Here is a 25,272-nt window from a genome sequence, read left to right as displayed (position 1 = left end):
TTCAAAAATTCAATTCAGGTCCAGATGAATTCAATACAAATTACAGAGAGAGAGACAGAAAAAGAAAAAGCCAGCCAAAATGTATCATTCCCCTGGGAAAGGCGTGCAAATCAGTTTTTCTTCCAAATGGAAAGAAAAACAGAATATCTTACACCACTAGGTATAAAGTAACCATCCAAAGCCAATGCTCAGCCTTTTAAACAGGCCTTAAAGGGCATCTGTCAGCAGATTTGTACCTATGAAATTGGCTGACCTGTTACATGTGTGCTTGGCAGCTGAAGGCATCTGTGTTGGTTCCACAGGAGCAACGGGGGCATTGCCTTTACACGTAGATTATAGATAATAGGATCCCGCACACACGCGGCACTATGCTGGATACAGAGAACTCTGCCAGGCTGTTCTATGCCGCAACAGGCTGCCAGATTTGTTTGATGCATGTGTGAGTTTTAGCCTAAGTCAATTTTCTCTGCTCTGCTAAAGGGTGATCACATGGAAAGGGTTGTACGTAGTGTTGGGCGAGCATGCTCGGCCGAACACATTTTTAATCAAGCATCGCAATGTTTGGCACATCGCGGCGTTCGACCGAACACCGAGTGTGCTCGAGCGCGATGCGAGAGGATGAGACACAGTTGTCAATAAGTGAGGTTCTTGTTAGGTCAACAAGTCAGGAGGATGACCAGAGTGAGGAAGTAGAAGAGGAAGTGGTGGACGAAGAAATCATTGACACAACTTGGGAAGGTGGCAAGCCGAGCAAGGACAGCAGTACAGAGGTGGAGGGATCCGCAGCATCGGAACAGGCTGGAAGAGGCAGTGGGGTGGCAAAAAGGGAGAAGGTAGACCACACCAAACAGGCGCGCAACTGTTCCCTGGAGCACCCCCTTGCGGCAACCTTACTTGCCATTGGGTAGGTGTTCCGGAGTCTGGAGCTTTTTTGAGGAAAGTGAAGACGATAAAAGAATTGTCAATTTCAACCTGTGCAATACCAAAATGAGCAGGGGCGTGAACACTAGCAACCTCACCACCACCAGCATGATCCGCCACATGGCATCAAAGCACCCTAATAGGTGGGCCGAACACCTGGGTTCACAATTAGTGTCTGCGGGTCACACCACTGCCTCCTCTTCCCCTGTGTTACGTGCTGGCCAATCCCCTGTACAAGTCGCAGGCCCAGATGCCTCCCGCCCTGCACCTGGACCTTCGCAAGTACCATCAGCTATCACATCTACTTCTGTGTCCAAGCGCAGCGTACAGATGTCCATACCTCAGACCTTTGAACGAAAGCACAAATACCCAGCCACCCACCCACAGGCCATAGCACTAAATGCGCACCTTTGCAAATTGCTGGCCCTGGAAATGTTGCCATTTCGGCTTGTGGACACTGAGGCTTTTTCGCAGCCTGATGGCGGTGGCGGTCCCTCGTTACTCAGTCCCCAGCCACCACTATTTTTCCTGGTGTTCCATCCCTGCCTTGCATGTAACATAGTAACATAGTACATAAGGCCGAAAAAAGACATTTGTCCATCCAGTTCGGCCTGTCATCCTACAAGTTGATCCAGAGGAAGGCAAAAAAAACCTGTGAGGTAGAAGCCAATTTTCCTCACTTTAGGGGAATAAAAAATTCCTTCCCGACTCCAATCAGGCAATCAGAATAACTCCCTGGATCAACGACCCCTCTCTAGTAGCTATAGCCTGTAATATTATTACGCTCTAGAAATACATCCAGACCCCTCTTGAATTCCTTTATTGTACTCACCATCACCACCTCCTCAGGCAGAGAGTTCCATAGTCTCACTGCTCTTACCGTAAAGAACCCTTTTCTATGTTTGTGTACAAACCTTCTTTCCTCCAAACGGAGAGGATGTCCCCTCGTCACAGTCACAGTCCTGGGGATAAATAGATGATGGGATAGATCTCTGTACTGCCCCCTGATATATTTATACATAGTAATTAGATCTTCCCTCAGTCGTCTTTTTTCTAACGTGAATAACCCTAATTTTGATAATCTTTCAGGGTACTGTAGTTGCCCCATTCCAGTTATTACTTTAGTTGCCCTCCTCTGGACCCTCTCCAGCTCTGCTATGTCTGCCTTGTTCACAGGAGCCCAGAACTGTACACAGTACTCCATGTGTGGTCTGACCAGTGATTTGTAAAGTAGTAAGAATATGTTCTCATCACGGGCATCTATGCCCCTTTTGATGCAACCCATTATCTTATTGGCCTTGGCAGCAGCTGCCTGACACTGTTTTTTGCAGCTTAGTTTGCTGTTTATTAAAATTCCTAGATCCTTTTCCATGTCAGTGTTACCGAGTGTTTTACCATTTAGTATGTATGGGTGACTTGCATTATTCCTTCCCATGTGCATAACTTTACATTTGTCAGTGTTAAACCTCATCTGCCACTTATCTGCCCATGCCTCCAATCTATCCAGATCCCTCTGTAGTAGTATACTGTCCTCTTCAGTATTAATTACTTTACACAGTTTAGTGTCATCTGCGAAAATTGATATTTTACTATGCAAGCCTTCTACAAGATCATTAATAAATATATTGAAGAGAATAGGGCCCAATACTGACCCCTGAGGTACTCCACTAGTGACAGTGACCCAATCTGAGTATGTACCGTTAATAATCACCCTCTGTTTTCTATCATTGAGCCAGTTACTTACCCACTTACAGACGTTTTCTCTGAGTCCGAGCATTCTCATTTTATATACTAACCTTTTATGCGGTACAGTGTCAAATGCTTTGGAGAAGTCCAGATACACGACATCCATTGATTCGCCGCTGTCAAGTCTAGAACTTACCTCCTCATAGAAACTGATTAAATTAGTTTGACATGACCGATCCCTCACGAAGCCATGCTGATATGGCGTTATTTGCTTATTTCCGTTAAGATGCTCTAACATAGCATCTCTCAGAAAACCTTCAAACAGTTTACCCACAACAGATGTTAAACTTACCGGCCTATAGTTTCCAGGCTCTGTTTTTGGACCCTTTTTGAATATTGGCACCACATTTGCCATGCGCCAATCCTGTGGGACATTCCCTGTCAGTACAGAGTCCGCAAATATCAAAAATAAGGGTCTGGCTATAACATTACTTAATTCCCTTAGGATACGGGGGTGTATGCCATCCGGTCCTGGCGATTTGTCTATTTTGATATTTTTAAGTCGCTGTTGTACTTCTTCCTGGGTCAGACAGGACACTTTTAATGGCGAATTTATTTCAACATTCAGCATTTCATCTGACAGTTTATTTTCCTCAGTGAATACATTGGAGAAAAAAATATTTAACAGCTTTGCTTTCTCCTCGTCGCTCGCTGCGACTCCCCCCTCATTACTCTTTAAAGGGCCGACACCTTCAGATTTATACTTTTTAACATTTATATAATTGAAGAACATTTTAGGGTTAGTTTTACTCTCTTTGGCAATTAATCTCTCGGTCTCTAGTTTGGCCGCTTTTATTTGTTTTTTACATGTTCTGTTTTTTTCCTTATAGTTTTTCAGTGCTTCCGTGCTACCCTCCTGTTTTAGTGTTTTATATGCTTTCTTTTTGTCATTTATTGCTTTCTTTACAGTTCTGTTTATCCACATTGGTTTCTTTTTGTTCCTTAACCTTTTATTCCCATACGGTATGTACCTCTCACAATGAGATTTTAGGATGTTTTTAAAGATATCCCATTTTTTGGCTGTATTTTTATTTTTGAGGACTTTGTCCCAGTTAGTTAGGCCTACGGCCTCTGTTAGTTGGCTAAATTTAGCTTTTCTGAAGTTTGGTATTTTTGTTCCTCCCTGTAGAAACGTTCTTTTGAATGATAATTGGAAGGTTATTACTTTATGGTCACTATTTCCCAGGTGTCCCCCAACCTGCACGTCTGTTGTTCTGTCAGGTCTATTGGTTAATATTAAGTCCAGTATGGCCGTCCCTCTAGTCGGGTCCTGAACCAGTTGGGAGAGATAATTGTCTTTGATTATTGCCAAGAATCTGTTTCCTTTATGAGATATACAAGTTTCAGTTTCCCAGTCTATATCTGGGTCCCATAACATCACCCGTGCCCTGACCAGCGCAGTTATTGGGAAGGTCCATTTAACGACTGACACATGGACAAGTGCTTATGGCCAGGCATGCTACATTTCCCTGACGGCACACTGGATGAACATTGTGGAGGCTGGGAGAAAGTCGTACCCTGGGATGGCACAGGTGCTACCGACGCCAAGGATTGCGGGGCCTAATTCCATCAGGATTTCCGCCACCACTTACATTAGTGGCTGCAACCCCCCTTCTCCTCGTCCACTTCCACCTCTGAATTCTCATCTTGCATCACCAGTCATCCATCAGTAAGTAGCTGTAAGCAGTGTAGCACTGCAGTGGGGAAGCGGCAAAACGCCGGCTGAAACTAATTTGCTTAGGTGACAAACAGCACACTGCCGCAGAGCTGTGGCAGGGTATAAGGGACCAGACTGAGCTGTGGCTCTCGCCACTCAACCTACAAACAGGCAAGGTTGTGTCTGATAATGGCCGTAACGTGGTGGTGGCTTTGGAGCTTGGCAAGCTCACACACATACCATGCCTAGCCCACGTCTTCAACTTAGTGGTTCAGCGGTTTCTCAAAACCTACCCCAATTTGCCTAAGCTACTGGTGAAGGTGTGCCACGTGTGTGCCCATTTCCGAAAGTCACCTACAGCTGCCGCCAGTCTGGCAACGCTGCAGCAGCGCTTGCAATTGCCAGCTAACCGAATGTTGTGCGCTGTGAGCACTCGCTGGAACTCCACGTTCCACATGTTGGCCAGGCTTTGTGAGCAGCAGAGGGCAGTAGTGTAATACCAGCTGCAACATGGTCGTCACATTTCCAGTCAGCTTCCGCTCTTCACAAACGATGAGTGGGCATGGATGTCTGACCTCTGTGAGGTTTTACGCAACTTTGAGGAGTGGCAATGCCGCTATTATCAGCGTAACCATCCCACTTCTGTGTCTACTCAAACGCTCGCTGCTCACAATAAAGGCGGACACTTTGCATGTGGAAGAGGTGGAAATGGGGGAAGATAGTACACAGGATGATAGCCAGACCACCCTCAGTTTGTCTTCTCAGCGCAAATTGCATGATGAGGAGGAGGAGGAGCAGGAGAGGGTAGTACCCATAGCAGGTTTATTCCATCTGTTCAGTGTGGATGGGCCAAAGAGGAGGAAGAGGATGAGGAGATTGAGAGTCATCCTCCTGATGAGGACAGCGAAGTCTTGTCTGTTGGAACTCTGGCACACATGGCTGACTTTATGTTATGCTGCCTTTCCAGTGACCCTCGCGCTATACGTATTTTGTGCAACACCGATTGCTGGTTGTTCACCATCTTGACCCCCGCTACATCTCTCATTCCTGTGGCGGAGAGGACTAACAAAATGGTGTAATACCAAAAGGTACTTGTGGAAAAATTGCTCCAAAAATTTCCAGCTGACAAAGCTGGTGGCAGAGTATGTAGTTCCTTGGGCAACCGAGGAGGGGAGACGAGAGGAACACACAGCAGTTCCAACAGAGGCAGGGCAACACTCTCCAAAGCCTGGGACAGTTTCATGACACCCCACCAGCAACCTCACCCTGATGCGCGGCCTAGTGTCACAAGGAGAGAAAAGTTTTCGAAGATGGTGAAGGAGTACATAGCAGACCGTGTCAGTGTCCTCAATTATCACTCTGTGCCTTACAACTATTGGGTGTCGAAGCTGGACACGTGGCACGAACTGGTGCTGTATGCCTTGGAGGTGCTGGGCTGCCCTGCCGCCAGAGTTTTGTCAGAGCGGGTATTTAGTGCTGCTGGGGGCATAATAACTGATAAGCGCATTCAACTGTCAACTGAAAATGCTGACAGGTTGACGCTTATCAAAATGAGCAAAGCCTGGATTGCCCCTGACTAAATGTGGCTTTTATGGTGTATTTAATACACTGTATTCCTATGCAACCCCTTCCACCACAAAAAAGGGTATATGGTTCAATTTTCATTTTCTTGTCCTCCTCCTCCTCTTCCATCATATCAACATGCTTATTAGGCTGCCCTTGCTACTAATGTTTTAGAGGGTCACCAGCAAGCCCTCGCCCATAATGTTTTAGAGGGTCAGCTCAGCAGCAGACCCTCACCCCTAATGTTTTAGAAGGTCAGATCAGCAGCAGACACTCACCCCTAATTTTTTAGATGGTCAGCTCAGCAGCAGACCCTCACCGCTAACGTTTTAGAAAGTCAGATCAGCAGCAGACCCTCACCCCAAATTTTTTAGATGGGCAGCATACCCTCACCCCTAATTTTTTAGATTGTCAGATCAGCAGCAGGCCCTCGCCCCTAAAGTTTTAGAGGGCCACCAGCAGGCCCTTGCTACTAATGTTTTTGAGGGTCAACAGCAGGCCATGGTTATGATGCCATCCTTTGTGTGTAATAAAGGGTGTATTGGAGTGCCGGTTCCTTGTAATTGTTGGCAGCCCTTTCACTTAGTGCATAGGCTTTATGACTGTAGGAGTCCAACTACCTGAACAATTGTACCACAATGTGAATGAGGCCCTCCATTATGTGATATACAGGTTGTATCGGAGTGCCTCTACCTTGTAATTTTTGGCAGCACTTGCACTTTATATACAAGTAAATATACAGGAAAGAATGTTTCCTAACAATTTTTCCTCTAAAATCGATTTCATCTTAGGTTTGGTACGTATTATTGTCAGTCTGTAAAAGTGGCGTACTACACGGACAACATCGTTCCCAGCAGCGACCTGGGAGACCAAGATGCATCCAGACATCCTCCCCATGCTTTTCCCAAACCATTTCAGTGGTGTTTCCATCAATATCTAACCTTTTACTATGAACCAGACACCATTCCTTCTTCAGAGCAGGGGGTGCCTGGTTTAATGCTTGGGTTTTCCCATTGATTTCCATTGTGCTCGGGTGCTCTGTAGAGCACCCGAGCATCCCAAAGTGTTCTACTCGAGCACCCGAGCACTTTGGTGCTCGATCAACACTAGTTGTATGCAGATATGATGCTGGCTTAGCTATATTAAAATTAAGCTTTAAGGCCTGCTTAAAAGGCTGAGAGGTGACTTTGGATAGCTAAATTATATCTGGTGGTGTGAGATGCTCAGTTTTCTTTTCCTTTTTTGAAGAAAAACTAATTTGCATATATTTTTCCCACAGGAATGTTGTGTTAGCTAACCTACTCTCTGTCTACCTAAAGTGAAATCCTTGAAAATTCAGATGAATTGAAACTTAATGAACATGAATAAATTTGCTCATACTCCTCACAGTGATGTAATCGCATGGTGAAAGTGATGTCTTTGAACGGTCATAGTAATGTCATTCTTACTGTGAGGTCATTACATGGTCATATTTATGAGATTGCACACTCGTACTGTAGAGATGAGCAAATAAATTCTACTGATTTAGAATTCAACATGAATTTTTCAAACAATTCAGATTAAAATCAGAATTTCTCAGGATACTGTAGGCCAGACAATATGTAACACTCTTCTGGGAAACTGGCATGTATATATATTTTCCTTCCAAAAGGAAAAGAAAATGAACCATATCAAACCCTAGCTATACAAAGTCAATGCTTAGCCTTTTAAACAAGCCTTAAGGTTGGTTTCACACTGAACGAGCAGTGTGTGTCTCCGGACGCTCCCATACTGAGCTCTCTAGCGCTGACGGGGTTGCATAGCATTATATTTATTTATGTGACCCGTATATGATTTATTGATGTGACCCTTAGAGTTCTGGAATGTATTGTATAACACTGATTTAATGCTATCATTGTTATACAATAAATTCAGAACACTAAAGGTTACATAGCATCATAAATAAATATAACGCTATGCAACCCCATTATTGCACAACTTGGACAAAAGGCAGGACTGCATCTTATCTGCACACAGCTCTTTCCAGGTGATTACCCCTTAGCAGAGCAGAGAAAATTGGCTTAGTTAGCTAAGAAGTCTTTGTCAGGGTCTTCTCATTATGGAGAGCACCTAGTATGTGTGAGGAGTATTTTAGGTCAGGCCGTGCTGTTCTGGGTTTCTGGGATACTATTTCTGGGAAAATATATGCAAATTAGGATATCTTACTTCTGCTGATATAATAGAGGCTTAGCTTTCTTTACCTTTTAGGAGGAAGGCGAATTTGAATATCTTTCACAGAAACCCACAGATATGAAAATGAGCTTTTCTTTTAAAAGGAAAAGCATGCTCAGCCTTTCTAATACCACCAGATGTAAGATATTTAATTTGCATATATTTTTCTCAGAAAACCTGAGGAGCATTTCTTGGCCTACATTACCTCCCACACATGCTAGACACTCTCTGCAATGAGAAGAGTACTCCCAGACCTAAAAAAAAAGGACAAAGCCAATTTTCTCTGATGTGCGTTGATAAAAGATAATCACCTGGAAAGAGCTGCGTGTAGATGAGATACTGGCTTAGCTATTATACACATTATTCTTTAAGGCCTGTTTAAATGACTAAGCATTGATTTTGGATAGCTATGTTTTCTTCCATTTGGAAGAAAAATTTATCTGCATGTCTCTTACCCAGGGGAATGTTAAGCATTGGCTGACCTATTCTCTCTCTCTCTCTCTCTCTCTCTCTCTCTCATATATTTGCCTAAAACGAAGTCAGCTTCATCAGATTCTATATAAAATAAAAAAAATCAAGATGAATTCATAATCGATTCTCTGATTTCTAATATGCACTATTATATATGTAACATAGTCCAAATTTTAGTTGATTAATGCTATAAAATTATGTCTGTCTAATTACAAAGTAATACACATAAAATCCTTCTTGCTTGGCATGAACCATGAACATTTTTTCCATAATCAAGTCACTCACAGGCACTGTCCATCAGGGTTGCCAGGTTGGTGGCTGCTTTGGAGCCTGTGTTACTTAACCCCTAGAGAACCTCCACCGTACATGTACGGCACTGGTGGACGTGACTTACGGTGTACGGCGTGCTGATTGGGCGGGTGCAGGCGATCAGTGGCATAAACCCGACAGTCACTGACAGCCGAGCCCCTGCTGCATATGCTGGCATCCGTGATAATACCGATTCCAGCGTATTAACCCCTGCAGAGGGTTTGCGGAGGGTACGGTGTCCTCCGCATCTACATCAGGTCCCTGCGCTGCAGTGACGGGGAGCCGATGGCAGAGAAGGCAGCCCCATGCCTTCCATAGGCATTGAGGCTTGTCCTCTACGGAAGCCTGTGAGATCCAGCCCCTTAGGCTGGGTCTCACAGGCAGGATTCCAGCATACAAGCTGACAGTCAATGCATTGCAGAGGGGATCAGACCCCAGAAGTTGAAGTCCCAGAGTTGGAAAAAAATAAAAAGTAAAAAAAAGTGTTTTTCATAATAAAAATAATAAAATTTCAAGTAAAAAAAAAGCCCCCTTTCCAAAATAAAATATTAAATTGTAAAAAAATAAAAAATAAAAAAACATATTGGGTATTGCCACATCCATAACGACCGGCTCTATAAAAATATCACATGATTCAACCCCTCACCAGAACGCAGTAGAAAAAATAAAATAAAAACTGTGCTAACACAACAATTTTTTTGTCACCTTACATCACAAAAAGTGCAACACCAAGCGATCAAAAAGGCTTATGCCCCCCAAAATAGTACCAATCAAACCGGCACCTCATTCTGCAAAAAATGAGCCCCTACATAAAACAATCTGGTAAAAAATAAAACTATGGCTTTTAGAATATGGAGACACTAAAACCTGATTGTTTTTTGTTTCAAAAATGCTTTTATTGTGTTAAAAGTGAAAAAATAAAAAAGTAGATATATTAGGTATCGCCGTGTCCATAGCAACACATGACCTAATAATCACATGACCTAATAATTACATGACCTAACCCCTCAGGTGAAAAAGTAAAAAATAAAAACGGTCAAAAAAGCAATTTCTTGTCACCTTACATCACAAAAAGTGTAATACCAAGCAATCAAAAAGTCATATGCACCCTAAAATAGCATCAATCAAACCATCATCTGATCTCATCCTTAAAAAATGAGCCCCTACATAAGACAGTCCCCCAAAAAAAAAAAAAAAACTATGGATTTCAGAATATAGAGACACTAAAAAGTCTTTTTTTTCATATTTGGTATTTTCGCGTCCGTAACAACCTGCTCTATAAAAATAGCACATGATCTAACCTGTCAGATGAACATTGTAAAAAACCAAAAATAAAAACGGTGCCAAAACAGCTATTTTTTGTTACCTTGCCTCACAAAAATCAACCAAAAATCATATGTACCCTAAAATAGTACCAACAAAACTGCCAGCTTATCCAATAGTTTCCAAAATGGGGTCACTTTTATGAAGTTTCTACTGTAGGGGTGCATCAGGGGGTCTTCAAATGTGACATGGCAACTTAAAATTATCTCAGTGAAATCTGCCCTCCAAAATCCATATAGGTAGTTGTAGAAGGGGACGTCTCTAACCTCCACTCGAACCACAAGTGGGGTGGTGGGAGAAAGAGAGAAAGGGGCGCACAATTGGATAGGCAAACCTAAAGGAAGACACACAATACATTAGGCGACGGGAGATGTTCTGGATATTTAAAATAAATAGTTTAAGCCCATAAACTATATCCGGTTTCCAATATATTCTGGTGGCCCCTTCCATCCAAAGCCACACAGAGTCCCCCCCTTTTATAATATTCCCACCACCCACAAATCTATCTGCCATGCTGTCCATCCACTTGGGGCTAATCGCCCCACTACTAAATTTAATGCCACTTACAGTGTCATTCTCATTTCTATTTACCGTACATCTTTTATTTTCATATATTCAAAATATTTATAAAATGTTTTTTTCAGTTTATTATTCCCATGTGAACTCTTATTGTCTTTTATTTACTCAGGGCAAAATGTCCTATGTACCTATTTAATTATCTCTATTTTTTTTTATTCTAATTCATCTATTGTGGTGTTTTACTATTTATTACCTGTTGTTTTATTGATCTATGAATTTTGATGATTTTATGCAGCTAGATTATGCCAGGGCTATTTTGGCATGTGACCCAGCAGTAATGAAATGAATAGGCCGGCATATCCCCGCCCTTCCCAGTGACGTAATACGTCATGTGACCCAGCATTAATGAAATAAATAGGCCGGCATATCCCCGCCCTTCCCAGTGACGTAATACGTCATGTGACCCAGCAGTAATGAAATGAATAGGCCGGCATATCCCCGCCCTTCCCATATCCCCACCCTTCCCAGTGATGTAATACGTCATGTGACCCAGCAGTAATGAAATGAGTAGGCCGGCATATCCCCGCCCTTCCCATATCCCCACCCTTCCCAGTGATGTAATACGTCATGTGACCCAGCAGTAATGAAATGAGTAGGCCGGCATATCCCCGCCCTTCCCATATCCCCACCCTTCCCAGTGATGTAATACGTCATGTGACCCAGCAGTAATGAAATGAGTAGGCCGGCATATCCCCGCCCTTCCCAGTAACGTAATACGTGCTATTAGCACTAATCCACATGCATGGCCACCCTGACAACTATTTCAATGGATTTTGTTGTGTTACGTGTCATTAACCCTTTTAGGACCAGTTCAGTTATGAAGTCACTTTTGGACTTACATAATAGAAACCACCCATACATGGCCACATTTTAGAAACTACACCCCTTAAGGTATTCAAAAATGATTTTACAAACTTTTTTAACCCTTTAGGTGTTCCACAAGAATTAAAGGAAAATGCAGATAAAATTTCAGAATTTCTCTTTACTGGCAGATTTTCCACTTCAATCTATTTTGTCCTGTGACACAGCAAGGGTTAACAGCCAAAACTCAATTTCTATTAGCTTGATTCTGTAGTTTACAGGAAGGCAGATTTCACTGGGATCATTTTAAGTTGCCATGTCACATTTGAAGACCCCCTGATGCACCCCTATGGTAGAAACTCCCAAAAAGCTATATAGACGGAGAAATAAATAAAAAAGTTATAGCTCTTGGAACGCGACGAAAAAAAGGGTTAAGAACTCCAGATTAGCAGAATTTTATAGCAGATGACACTTTCTTCTGATTTCCAAAAAAATAACCAAAAAAATAAAAACAACCACAATGTAAAATACAGTGAACAATATTTTTACACAACAGTTACCTCATGTATTACACAAGAGATTCTTAATGCAATTAACCAAAGGTTGAAATCTGAAGATATAATAGGGTATAAATGTGACATCTCACAGAAGACAATTTGCATACTTTAGGGCTTTGAAACACTTGCCTGTGTGTGTTCTACCTAATCTTTAAATGAGATCTTGGCATATGCCTTAAAATATAATTACATTTATTTTATCTCAGCTGGAAAGCGCGGAGGAGTTGATCCAGGAATTCCACATCTCAAACCCCAAGCTAACATGATATCTGCATTTTTATGCAAATTGGATTATAAATATAACTGCTGCTGCTTCCTGTAGCTGCAGCAATCAGCTCCTAAGTGTTTTGGATGGCCATGAAGATAAACTGTATTCCAAGTATTGTATGGAATAAGTATGACAAAACATATAAGGTTCAGAGACTGTGGTTTATCAATGACCTCTGGTTCATCGACAGGTCAGTAACTAAGGAAATAAGGGAAATTTCAGTTATGTAGTTACAATTATTATTATTTTTTTTATCTAGGTCCTTTTAAAAATCATTTAATGAGTCATCTCATTACTGCATGTCAGTATAGAAACATTGTTTCCTCTTGACTCAGAGAATGTCCCCTAGTTATAGCTACAGTCCTGAGCGGTGTCATACTAGGGAGACTAGGCCTCTCAGTAAAAAATCATTCTGGGGGCCCACTGTAAGGGCTCATGCCTGGCCGTGCCCATATAGCATGCCACAAACACCGGGTCCGCAATATGCAGACCCCTGTCGTGTGCACCCCGCATCACGGATGCAGACCTATTCACTTGAATGGGTCCGCAATCCGGAAGGTCAGGTGCGGAACGGAGGCATGGAACCCCACGGAAACACTACGAAGTGCTTCCATGGGGTTTCTCTCCGTGCCTCCGCACTGTAAAAAAATAGAAGATATCCATTACGCCACTTATGGATGCCACCTGATGGCGCTCACCAAGCTGGTATGTGCAGGAAAGTGTAGCCTGCAGTGCTTTCCTATACAGTTGGTTACTGTAGAAAGAAAATGACTATTTTTTTTCCCTTTACAATGGTGTACAATGGACAACGTCTGAAAATGCATGTAGCAGACATAAAACCAAACAGCCCTAAACTATAAAGTCAAAAGGCCCCAGTACACATTAGCTTATTGCTGGCTGAACCTATTGTTTTTTAGCAGAACTGGCCAACAAACTATACAGTGTGTATAATGCAATGTGTATAGGGAAGCTATACCCCAACAGATGATTTGGGGGTAGATAAGGATCAAGCAGGTTGAATGCCAAAGCCTGATCTTTTTGTTCTCCTGGGAAATAAGCTGGTGGCAACAGCTTTCTCCTCTCTTTCCACTAAAAACAAACACAATGCATTCTCATCAGAAGTGAGTGTGTTAGCGTATGGGAAAGTCAGGAGAGATGGTGGTCAACTGAACAAGTTGACAGCTTTTTAAGGTGTATAGACACTTTTAAGGTAGACTTTCAGTTAAAGGGTTTTCAATGCCCTTTATACTGTTGACCTATTCTCAGGATAGGTCATAAATATCTGATAGGTGGGAATCTGACATTGCACACCTCCACCATCCATCTCTTCAGCAGTAGCTCGAGTGCTGGAAGTTTGCGCCAGAACTACAGCTCCATCCATTGTATAGTAGCCAGATCTAGTTACTGCAGTTTTATGGCAGCAGCACTGCAGTAACCAGTTCTAGCCCCTACAACAATGTATCTAGATTCCAGCAGAAAAGTAACCCCTAAAAGCAATTTTAATGGTATGCGTTAAAAAAGATCCTATTTGAATCCTCAATCACAAACAAAAATTACATACTAGGTATGTGACTAATATATTGCATCCACAGTCTTGATAATCCAATTGGGGTATGGGAATAAATTATCCCTACATCCACCCCTATCCTAAGACCTCAGCCCAGGGAAGGCTCCTGATGGTGGAGGCCCCCTGTCCACGTTCCTAACCTATTATCCCTATATTGTCCCTAAAAGGAAAACAAATGAAGAAGGGGAATATTCTGGACTACCCTCGGTATGAGGTAAGGATACTAAAGTACCAATGGTACACCAATTAACTGGATGCAAAAAGACAAAGTACAAACAAAAAAGAAAATATATACATAGTGAGGGCTGACCATATAGTCACACACCCAATTTACCTCGACGCGTTTCCCCCTAAACGGTGCTTACGGGATCATCAGGAGGTATAATATCAATAACACTAAAAGTCTATACTCTACTAATGTAACATAATATATACTGCCACATAGCCAGGTTACATAGTCAGACAATTCATCGTTCTACATATGATTTATATAGGGGGTGCCGTTCTGAAACCAGTCCACATAAAGTGTGGCACCATTCCAAACCAGCCACAAATGAATGATATCAAGTGTGGCTATAGTGCCATGGTCCAAAATCCTGGAGGCCAGAGAAGGTTGTATTCCACATCAGTTAGATGATATGGTATATCCCAACCAGACAACGGTCCTGTTGTCTCGCTGTAAAGTAGTCTTTACAGACACACACACTGCATCCCTTACATACACAGAAACACACCTTGCAGCCCTTACACATACAAACACAGATTCACACAACGCATTCCGTACACACATTCAGAAACACACATTACATACCTTATACACAAACACAAACTTCTTTCTGTCCCTTACACGAAAACACACTGCAATCCACTACACACACACACTGCATCATCTACACAAACTGGTATCCCTATACACTACATTCCATAAGCACACACATTAGATTCTTTACAGCAACACATAACACATCCCCTACACACTTCACCCACTGTGAACAAACTCATGGGTGGAACATGTAGGTGGACTTATGGGTGGGCCTTATGGGCATACTCACCATCAGACCCTGAGGCCCAGACCTTGAGCTGTGTAAAGGGCCCCCAAAAATGGAGCTGCTTCCTGCTCTCCCAGAACATAGATTTTTGTGACCACAGTTACAAACAGTCTCCAGAGAGCCTGTTCTACACAAGACCAGTGGAGCCAGACTGCAGCTAGAGCCCATCATCCTCCTCATCTGGTTGTAAGGAGGCAATCTAGTATATTATTTGTGGCACTAATCTCTAATTTAGCTCACATTAAAGAGACACTATAGTTACCCAGAACCACTGCAGCTTAATGTTCTGGATCCAGTGGACCATCACGCCAACGACACCCTGGATAAGGTAGGACCAGATTTTATTAGGACTGGGTGAGTGTAGCCATGCATTGGGCTTAGGGCTCTTTAACACGAGCGGATGCCATGCGGGTAAACAAGAAGATGACGTTGTGCTGGACTGCTGGTATAATTACACAATGCTATGGGGCTGGTATGTAATTTTTTCCAGGGCTGGTTTTCATACCCAGTCCGGCCCTGCCCATTAGTCAGTTATTGATAGCCTATCCTGAGTTTATCCTGTCAATTTAAAAGGCACTTATCAGCGACGGACTCCTCCTCATGGCTACTAGCCAGGTACATAAAGATCTAATGTTTTTAGCATTAATTAAAATAGGAGCATCAGAAACTTATGCACCTGGCTAGTGGCCACAGGTGCCCTCCTGAATTCAACTGTGTTGCCATACTCAAGGCAATGACACAGGTGAATACTGTGACGGCAGTATTTTGTGCTGCACTGTGGTATTTAGTTCTTCTGGGGTGGTACTATGGTATTGCTGGCCCTGGCTACTTTTGTTGTCCTTGCATGTGTTGGCCCTTTCCTATGTGTTGCCCACCTTCTGTCAATTTGGACCCACCGACAAAATGGGGCCACTTTTAGATTTTCTTCAAGGTCCACTTTAAGTTCCCAGTCTGCCCCTGTTAATTATCTTGAAAGTGTGTTTTCTGGCTAGACTAACAATTGCTAGAATATGGATGGCAAGAAACCTCCTGCAATATGTGCATGGACTAATCTGACTAAAAGAGTAAGGGATTATGTAAAAATAGAGTACAAAAAGAAGAATATGAGTTATTGGCCAAGAATTTGGACAAGATTGGAGGTGTCCCCATAAGAAGTGACAACGATGTTTCCCTGGGTGGGGGAAGGGATTGGGTTATTTCATTATCGAATGTTTGGTGTATACTTTGCGAACTTTTTCTAATAAGGTAAAACTATACACACACACTGTATATATATATATATATATATATATATATATACACACACACACACACAGTGCCTTGCAAAAGTATTAATATCCCTTGAACCTTTCCACATTGAAAACATAAATCTATTTTATTGGAATTTTATGTGATAGACCAATACAAAGTAGCAAGTATGTGTGAAGTGAAAAGAAAATGATACATGGGTTTAAAAAAATTTAATAAAGAATAACCGGGTGTGTTGTGCATTTGTATTCAGCCCCCCAAGTCAGTATTTTATAGGGCCACCTTTCACTGCAATTACAGCTGCAAGTCTTATGGGGTGTGCACATCTAGAGGCTGACATTTTTGCCCATTCTTCTTTGCAAAATAGCTCAAGCTCAGTCAGATTGGATGGAGAGTGACTGTGAACAGAAAATTGCCAAAGATTCTCAACAGGATTTAGGTGTTGACTTTGACTGGCCAATTCTCACACATGAATATACCCATTCCATTGTACATCTGTCTGTATGTTTAGAGTGATTGTCCTTCTGGAAGGTGACCCTTTTGCATCCTCTACCAGGTTTTCTTCCAGGATTAGCTCCATCCAGCTTCCCATCAACTATTAGCAGCTTCCCTGCCCCTGCTAAAGAAAAGCATCCCCACAGCATGATGCTGCCACCACCATGTTTCACAGTAGGCATGTTGTGTCCAGGGTGATGTGCAGTGTTACTTTTCTGCCACACATAGCGTTTTGCATTTAAGTCAAAAAGTTAAACTTTAGTCTCATCTGACCAGAGCACCTTCTTCCACATGTTTGCTGTGTCCCCTAAATAGCTTATGGCACTCTTCCATAAAGGCCAGAGTACATGACTAATAGTTCTCCCACTTGAGCTGTGGATCTCTGCAGCTCCTCCAGAGTGACCATGGCGTTCTTGGCTGCTTCACTATTAGTGCTCTCCTGGCCTGAGCTGTCAGTTTAGGTGGACGGTTATGTCTTGGTAGATTTGGAGTTGTGCCAAACTCCTTCCATTTTCTGATGATGGATTGAACAGTGCTTCGTGAGATATTCACAGCTTGGGATAATTTTTATAACCTAACCCTTCTTTACACTTCTCCACAACTGTATCCCTGACCTGTCTGGTGTGTTCCTTAGTTTTCATGATTCTGTTTGATCACTAATGTATCTCTAACAAACCTCTGAGGCCTTCACAGAACACCTATACTTATACTGAGAATAAATTAGACACATGTGGACTCTATTTACTAATTAGGCGACTTCTGTAGGCAATTGGTCGCACTGGATTTTATTTAAGGGATTGAATACAAATGCACACCACACATTTCAGATTTTTATTTTTTAACACTTTTGAAACCATGTATAATTTTCTTTTCACTGCACACATACTCGCTACTTTGTGTTGGTCTACCACATAAACTCCCAATAAATACATTTAAAGGATAACTGTCGTATTTTTATTTTTTTTGGAGTATTGAATGTGGTGATTAATATCACCTTGGTGGCCCTATTTCAACTTTTCACTGTGTATTCAATTACCCCTTAATTCCACATTTTTGTTCCCTGTACTTTTACCTGTGCTTAAAATAGGGTTGCTAGGCATGGTCCGTCTATCTGTTGATAGACGGAGCACGCAGAAACAGACTGCGTGCAAGGTCACATTACTGACAGCCAGGGACTGTAAGTAAATGATTAAAGCCAGGTCCTCCCCAACAGCTAATAACAGTGCCTGGGCTGTGTGCACTTCTCCCAGTCCCTGCGCTTGGCAGACGCTCCCTCACTCAGCAGAGCTGGAGAATGCAGAGTTGAACCAGCGCAGACCAGGGAAGGGAGATCTGCCATCTGCTCAGTGTATAATTGAAAGCAATATGTGGTAAGAGGACCCCTTTGTGCTGCAGGAGATTAACCCTTTACGGGGGAGGGCTCTGGTTACTGACACTTTTGGGGGGCTAGTGTTACTGGCTAGTGAGGGCAGGCGGGATTAGCCTCAGGGTGATGGCAGTGGCGGCCATCTTAACTGAATAGTGAAATTGCAGTTTTATGCAGACTGGTTGCTAAGGGCTGAATCTTATTAAATATGGGGTAAGTGAGTCTAATAGTAACTGATTCTGGAATATCATGTTATTAGTAACTACATATATGAAAATTGAAATTAGGGTCTAAATGTGACAGTTATCCTTTAAGTTTGTAGGTGTAACATGAAATAATGTGGAAAAGTTCAAGGGGTATAAATACTTTTTCAAGGAAATATACACTGCTCAAAAAAATAAAGGGAACACAAAAATAACACATCCTAGATCTGAGTTAATTAAATATTCTTCTGAAATACTTTGTTCTTTACATAGTTGAATGCGCTGACAACAAAATCACACAAAAATAAAAAAAATGGAAATCAAATTTTTCAACCCATGGAGGTCTGGATTTGGAGTCACACTCAAAATTAAAGTGGAAAAACACACTACAGGCTGATCCAACTTTGATGTTATGTCCTTAAAACAAGTCAAAATGAGGCTCAATAGTGTGTGTGACCTCCACGTGCCTGTATGACCTCCCTACAATGCCTGTGCATGCTCCTGATGAGGTGGCGGACGGTCTCCTGAGGGATCTCCTCCCAGACCTGGACTAAAGCATCTGCCAACTCCTGGACAGTCTGTGGTGCAACGTGACGTTGGTGGATAGAGCGAGACATGATGTCCCAGATGTGCTCAATTGGATTCAGGTCTGGAAAACGGGCGGGTCAGTCCATAGCATCAATGCCTTCGTCTTGCAGGAACTGCTGACACACTCCAGCCACATGAGGTCTAGCATTGTCTTGCATTAGGAGGAACCCAGGGCCAACCGCACCAGCATATGGTCTCACAAGGGGTCTGAGGATCTCATCTCGGTACCTAATGGCAGTCAGGCTACCTCTGGTGAGCAGATGGAGGGCTGTGCGGCCCTCCAAAGAAATGCCACCCCACACCTTTACTGACCCAATGCCAAACCGGTCATGCTGCAGGATGTTTCAGGCAGCAGAACGTTCTTCACGGCGTCTCCAGACTCTGTCACGTCTGTCACATGTGCTCAGTGTGAACCTGCTTTCATCTGTGAAGAGCACAGGGCGCCAGTGGCGAATTTGCCAATCTTGGTGTTCTCTGGCAAATGCCAAACGTCCTGCACGGTGTTGGGCTGTAAGCACAACCCCCACCTGTGGACGTCAGGCCCTCATATCACCCTCATGGAGTCTGTTTCTGACCATTTGAGCAGACACATGCACATTTTTGGCCTGCTGGAGGTCATTTTGCAGGGCTCTGGCAGTGCTCTTCCTGTTCCTCCTTGCACAAAGGTGGAGGTAGCGGTCCTGCTGCTGGGTTGTTGCCCTCCTACGGCCTCCTCCACGTCTCCTGATGTACTGGCCGGTCTCCTGGTAGCGCCTCCATGCTCTGGACACTACGCTGACAAACACAGCAAACCTTCTTGCCACAACTCGCATTGATCTGCCATCCTGGATAAGCTGCACTACCTGAGCCACTTGTGTGGGTTGTAGACTCGTTCTCATGCTACCACTAGAGTGAAAGCACTGCCAGCATTCAAAAGTGACTAAAATATCAGCCAGGAACCATAGGAACTGAGAAGTGGTCTGTGGTCACCACCTACAGAACCACTCCTTTATTGGGGGTGTCTTGCTAATTGCCTATAATTTCCACCTGTTGTCTATTTCATTTGCACAACAGCATGTGAAATTGATTGTCACTCAATGTTGCTTTCTAAGTGGACAGTTTGATTTCACAGAAGTGTGATTGACTTGGAGTTACATTGTGTTGTTTAAGTGTTCCCTTTATTTTTTTGAGCAGTGTATATATATATATATATATATATATATATATATATAAATGGAAAATAAAGATGCAGCACACTTTCTTGATCGGGTGCAAAATCAGGCCAATGTGAACCAGCACCACGGTCCAATTCAATACAGCGGAAAAAAAAAGCCAGCAGCACACCATGGAATTCAAAGAAACACGTGCGGTTTATTCACCCAGTGTCATGTAGCAGCGACGTTTCAACCGCTTGTTGCGGTCTTTCTCAACCTTAGCTTGAGAAAGACCGCAACAAGCGGTTGAAACGTCGCTGCTACATGACACTGGGTGAATAAACCGCACGTGTTTCTTTGAATTCCATGGTGTGCTGCTGGCTTTTTTTCGCTGTATATATATATATATATATATATTATATAAAGCTGAGTGTATGTATGTGTGTGTGTATGTACATACAGTGAGAAACAGAAGTATTTAAACACCCTGCGATTTGGTACAGATTTGGTAATATTTGGTACAGAAGCCTTTGTTTGCAATTAGAGAGGTCAAACGTTTCCTGTAGTTCTTGACCAGGTTTGCACACTGCAGCAGGGATTTTGGCCCACTCCTCCACAGGGATCTCCTCTAGATCTGTCAGGTTTCGGGGCTGTCGCTGAGTAACACAGAGTTTCAGCTCCCTCCAAAGATGTTCTATTGGATTTAGGTTTGGAGACTGGCTTGGCCACTCCAGAACCTTGATATGCTTCTTACGGAGCCACTCCTTGGTTATCCTGGCTGTGTGCTTCAGGTCGTTGTCATGTTGGAAGACCCATCTTCAATGCTCTGACTGAGGGAAGGAGGTTGTTGCTCAAAATCTCACAATAAATGGCCCCATTCATCCTCTACTTAATACAGTGCAGTCGTCCTGTCCCCTTCGCAGAAAAGCACCCCCAAAGCATGATGTTACCACCCCCATGCTTTATATTAGGGATGGTGTTCTTGGAATGCAACTCATCCTTCTTTTTCCTCCAAACACGACGAGTGAAGTTTAGACCAAAAAGTTCTACTTTGGTCTCATCTAACCACATGACTTTCTCCCATGCCTCCTCTGGATCACCCAGATGGTCATTGGCAAACTTCAGATGGGCCTGGACATGTGATGACTTGAGCCAGGGAACCTTCCGTGCAATGCATGAATTGAAACCATGACGGCGTAGTGTTCTACCGACAGTGACCTTTGAAACTGTGGTCCCAGCTCTCTTCATGTTATTGACCAGCTCCTCCCTTATAGTTCTGGGCTGATTCCTCACCTTTCTTATCATCAGTGATACCCCACGAGGTGAGATCTTGCATGGAGCCCCAGACCGAGAGAGACTGACAGTCATTATTAGCCTCTTCCATTTTCTAACAATTGCTCCAACAGTTAATCTATTTTCACCAAGCTGCTTGGCAATTGCCACTCCAGCTCTTTGGTTTTGCCCATGGTAGTAGCTGGCGTCTGACTGACTGTGGGATGGACAGGGGTCTTTAAAGAGCTCAGACAGGTGCTACTAAGTTAGATTAATGAGTGGAGTAGAGGTGGACTTTTTAAAGGCACAGAAACAGGGCTTTGAGAGCCAGAATTCTTGCTGTTTCTCAGGTGTTCAAATACTTATGTTCAGCAGTGCAAGACAAATAAATTATTTAAAAATCAAACAATGTGATTTCTTGAAAAAAAATGTTTTATTCTGTCTTTCAGAGTGGGAATGCACCTACAATGTGAATTTCAGACCCCTCCATGATTTCTAAGTGGGAGAACTAGCAAAATCGCAGGGTGTTTAAATACTTCTGTTCCTCACTGTATGTCCGCTAAAGGAATCCGCACCGTCGCATTTACAAACATGAAATTTGGCATACAGGTACATCAGGTGGCCGGGAAGCTTTTAGACTGGGTCTCAGCTCTCTAGCACGTACCGTTCCTGAGATATTCCCCAAAAAAAATCAAATATGGCACATCACATGACCTACATTAGCCAATAGAAGCCTCCTTCATATCCTAACTTCCATACACATGGTCACATGTCCCTTATCAGCCAATAGAAGCTCGCATGTACTTAGTCTCTACATACACACAAGTTTTACACCAGGTTTCCATAACAACCCAGCTATTTTTCTTCACTGCTGCAGGTCAGCTTTAAAGAGGCATGGCGCTGTGGATGACACTGTTAAGAGAGCGGAGTGCTGTGGGGGTCACAGTTCAGGGGACAGGTAAGGTGGCCATTCAGGCCACCCTAAAAAAAAAAGAAAAAAAAAGCCACGCCCTGACCCGGTTACGCCACTCCCCTCCCACTCCACAGCCTTTAGGGATTGAAAAAATTAAGGTAAAAATCAATTTCTGTCAGCTGCAGTGGTGGGAGGGAGCATGACTTTCTCCCTGCAGCTCACGCTCAGACAGCAAAGTGCTTTTGTCTGAGAGTGAGCTGTTCAAAAGGACATCCCTGCGTGAGATATTCCCAAAAAATGCATTAGCCAATAGAAGCTCGCAAGCCATTAGTCTACACATACACACAATTTTACACCAGGTTTACATAACAACCCAGCCATTTTTCTTCACTGCTGTCGGTCAGCTTTAAAGGGGCAGGGCGCTGTGGATGACACTGTTAAGGGAGTGGAGTGCTGTGGAGGTCAAAGGTCAGGGGCAGGTAGGGTGGTCATTCAGGCCACCTTCAAAAGACGAATTGAAAAAACCCCGCCCCTTCTAAGCCATGCCCCCTCCCACTCCGCAATCGACGGGGATTGAAAAAATGAAGGTAAAAATCAACTTCTGTCAGCTTCAGGGGTGGGAGGTAGGGTAACTTTCTCCCTGCAGCTCACACTCAGACAGCAGAGAGTGTGAGAGTGAGCTGTACAAAAGAACATCCAGGTGTCCTTCCAGGCCCTGCGCCGGACGGAGGACAGGGAGTCTGAAAGCTGGACTGTCCGGCCTAAAACTGGACCTCTGGCCACCTTAGGTGCAGGCTGATGTGGAGGTCACAGTTAAGGGGATGGTCCACTATGGTGGTCAATGTTAAGGGGCATATTGCTGTAGAGGCCACTGTTAAGGGGATGGGGTGTTGTGGAAATCACTGTTAAGGAGATGGGGTGTTGTGGAGGTCACATTTTAAGGAAATAGAGCTCTGTAGATGTCACTGTTAAGGGGGCTGGTTATTGTGGAAATCACTGTTAACGAGACGGGGTACTGTGGTGGTCACTAATAAAGGGGCAGCCGCTGTGGAGGTCACTGTTAAGGGGAGAGCCCTGTGGAGGTTACTGTTAAAGGCTTTTTCCCATCTCAGACAATGCGGGCATATCGCTAGGATATGCCCCCATTGTCTGATAGGTGCGGGTCCCACCGCTGGGACCCACACCTATATCGAGAATGGAGCCCCGAAAGTGAAGGAGGTTGCACTGCGCATGCGCAGCCGCCCTCCATTAATTTCTATGGGGCCGCCGGGGATTAGCGCTTGGTGGACGAACCTCGAGAAATCTGGGGTCCTCTAGCCACAGCACTTCCCGCTCCGTTCTCGATATAGGTGCGGGTCCCAGTGGTGGGACCCGCACCTATCAGGCAATAGGGGCATATGCTAGCGATATGCCCCCATTGTCTATGATGGGAATACCCCTTTAAGTGGCAGGCCACTGTGGAGGTCACTGTTAAAGGGGCAGGGTACTGTAGATGTCACTGTTATAGTGGATACTGTCGATATCTTTTAACGACACACACAAACATTAAATTAAATAGATGAAAAATACCCGTGCGAAGCTGAGTCCTTCTGCTGGTGTATATATATATATATATAAATATATTGTGGGGATTTGCTCTGTAGTTAGGACTAGCAGATGCAGTATAGAGGCAAAGTACACAGTTCTTGAATCAAACAGCAGTGTTCACACATTGGTGTATAACAAAATGCAGATAAAGTGTATCACAAAACGCAGGTGGCTTGTTTGCTCACACACAAGGAAAGTCCATAAATAATAAAAGTCACCTTTTCTCCGGGGTGTTAATTCACACCCTGTTAGCAGTTCAGCCTCATCAAGTCCATAGGCGGCCTGTTCGCCTTTAGAGGGGCCTGCGTCCTCCAGCCCGGCTCAAACCTCAAATCCCAGCACAGCCCTCAGTTCACAGTACACATACTCCTGAGCTCCACTGTCAGAGGGAGGTAAATCCACCACACCTGGCAGTTCTGGCTGGTTTTCATGCCTGGCAAAACCCGGCCTGGAACATGGGGAGTAGTCACCCACCCAGCACTTTGAGCCATCCCGGATCAGCTATGACAGCCATGCTAAATTTCATGGTGTCAATTAGCAATAGCTGCTGCTGACACAAAAAATACCGGCTCTTACTTCACCGAGGCCAGGAACCTCAGTGACACATACCTTCCATCCACAATGATATATATATATATATATATATATATAACCACTTTTATGTACAAAGCGGTCATATACAAGAAAATAAACTCATGAACGAATAACTTCCATGAAACAGAGAGAAAATACAGTTATGTAAAATAGGTCGTAAAGCTCACCTCTGCAACACTGTTTCGATGAGAAGCAATTCCTGGTGTGTCTGCAGCAACCTGAACAGAAACTCCTGATAATGTACTAGAAGTCCACCCAACTTGACTTTTAACAGTTACAGATCTACTCCTATGTCCCGGAGAGATTCCTTCTTTGTTTCCCTGATTGCTTGGAGTGAGGGGTCGATTCAACATGCTGTTCGGAGTTCCTGGTCTGGCCAATGGAGTCACAGGTGTTTGAAGTTTACTTGACTGTGAGTTTGGAGTCTGCGGTCTACTGTTTGGTGGATTTGAACCATGAGTTCTACTGTTACTTAGAGGAGGTGACTTGTTTCCTTGGAGATGAAGCTGTAAGTTTTTTGTAGTTTGGTTTGGCACTTGTGGTTTTGTGTTTTGCACATTTGAGGCATGGTAACTTCCTTGAGGGTCACTTCCAACTGTGCCAGCTCCTTGTTGGCTTGCTGGGCTCCGTGACATACTTGCTTCCGCCATTAGTGCCAAGTCTTTTTCAATATCTGCAACATCAAAAGGAAATTGACTTCTTTTATATGAAGCAGTGAACATTGTTTAAAATTACTATTTTTAGTTCTGTTTCCCTTTCTGGCACTTTTTAAACTTGGTATTCTCCACAAAGCATGTGTTTGTTGTATGTGCCACAAACCTCTGAGGTCTGGTTAAACATGGACTTTCTGG

The 25,272-nt window shown here is 43.5% G+C and overlaps 1 protein-coding gene across 1 annotated transcript in view; it reads right to left on the bottom strand.

Annotated features, from left to right (window-relative positions):
* Nucleotides 1-25,272, bottom strand: part of C5H8orf34 (chromosome 5 C8orf34 homolog) — a 384,661-nt gene that overhangs the window by 24,205 nt on the left and 335,184 nt on the right. The window contains exon 13 of the mRNA XM_040432398.1: nt 24,589-25,094. Within this exon, the coding sequence (XP_040288332.1) occupies nt 24,589-25,094 (506 nt within the window). The remainder of the gene's footprint in view (nt 1-24,588; nt 25,095-25,272) is intronic.

This window comes from Bufo bufo, chromosome 5 (genome assembly GCF_905171765.1).
Source record: "Bufo bufo chromosome 5, aBufBuf1.1, whole genome shotgun sequence".
Classification (NCBI taxonomy): Eukaryota; Metazoa; Chordata; class Amphibia; order Anura; family Bufonidae; genus Bufo; species Bufo bufo.
The sequence above is the reverse complement of the archived record's forward strand: the minus strand, read 5'-3'. Positions and strand labels throughout refer to the sequence as shown.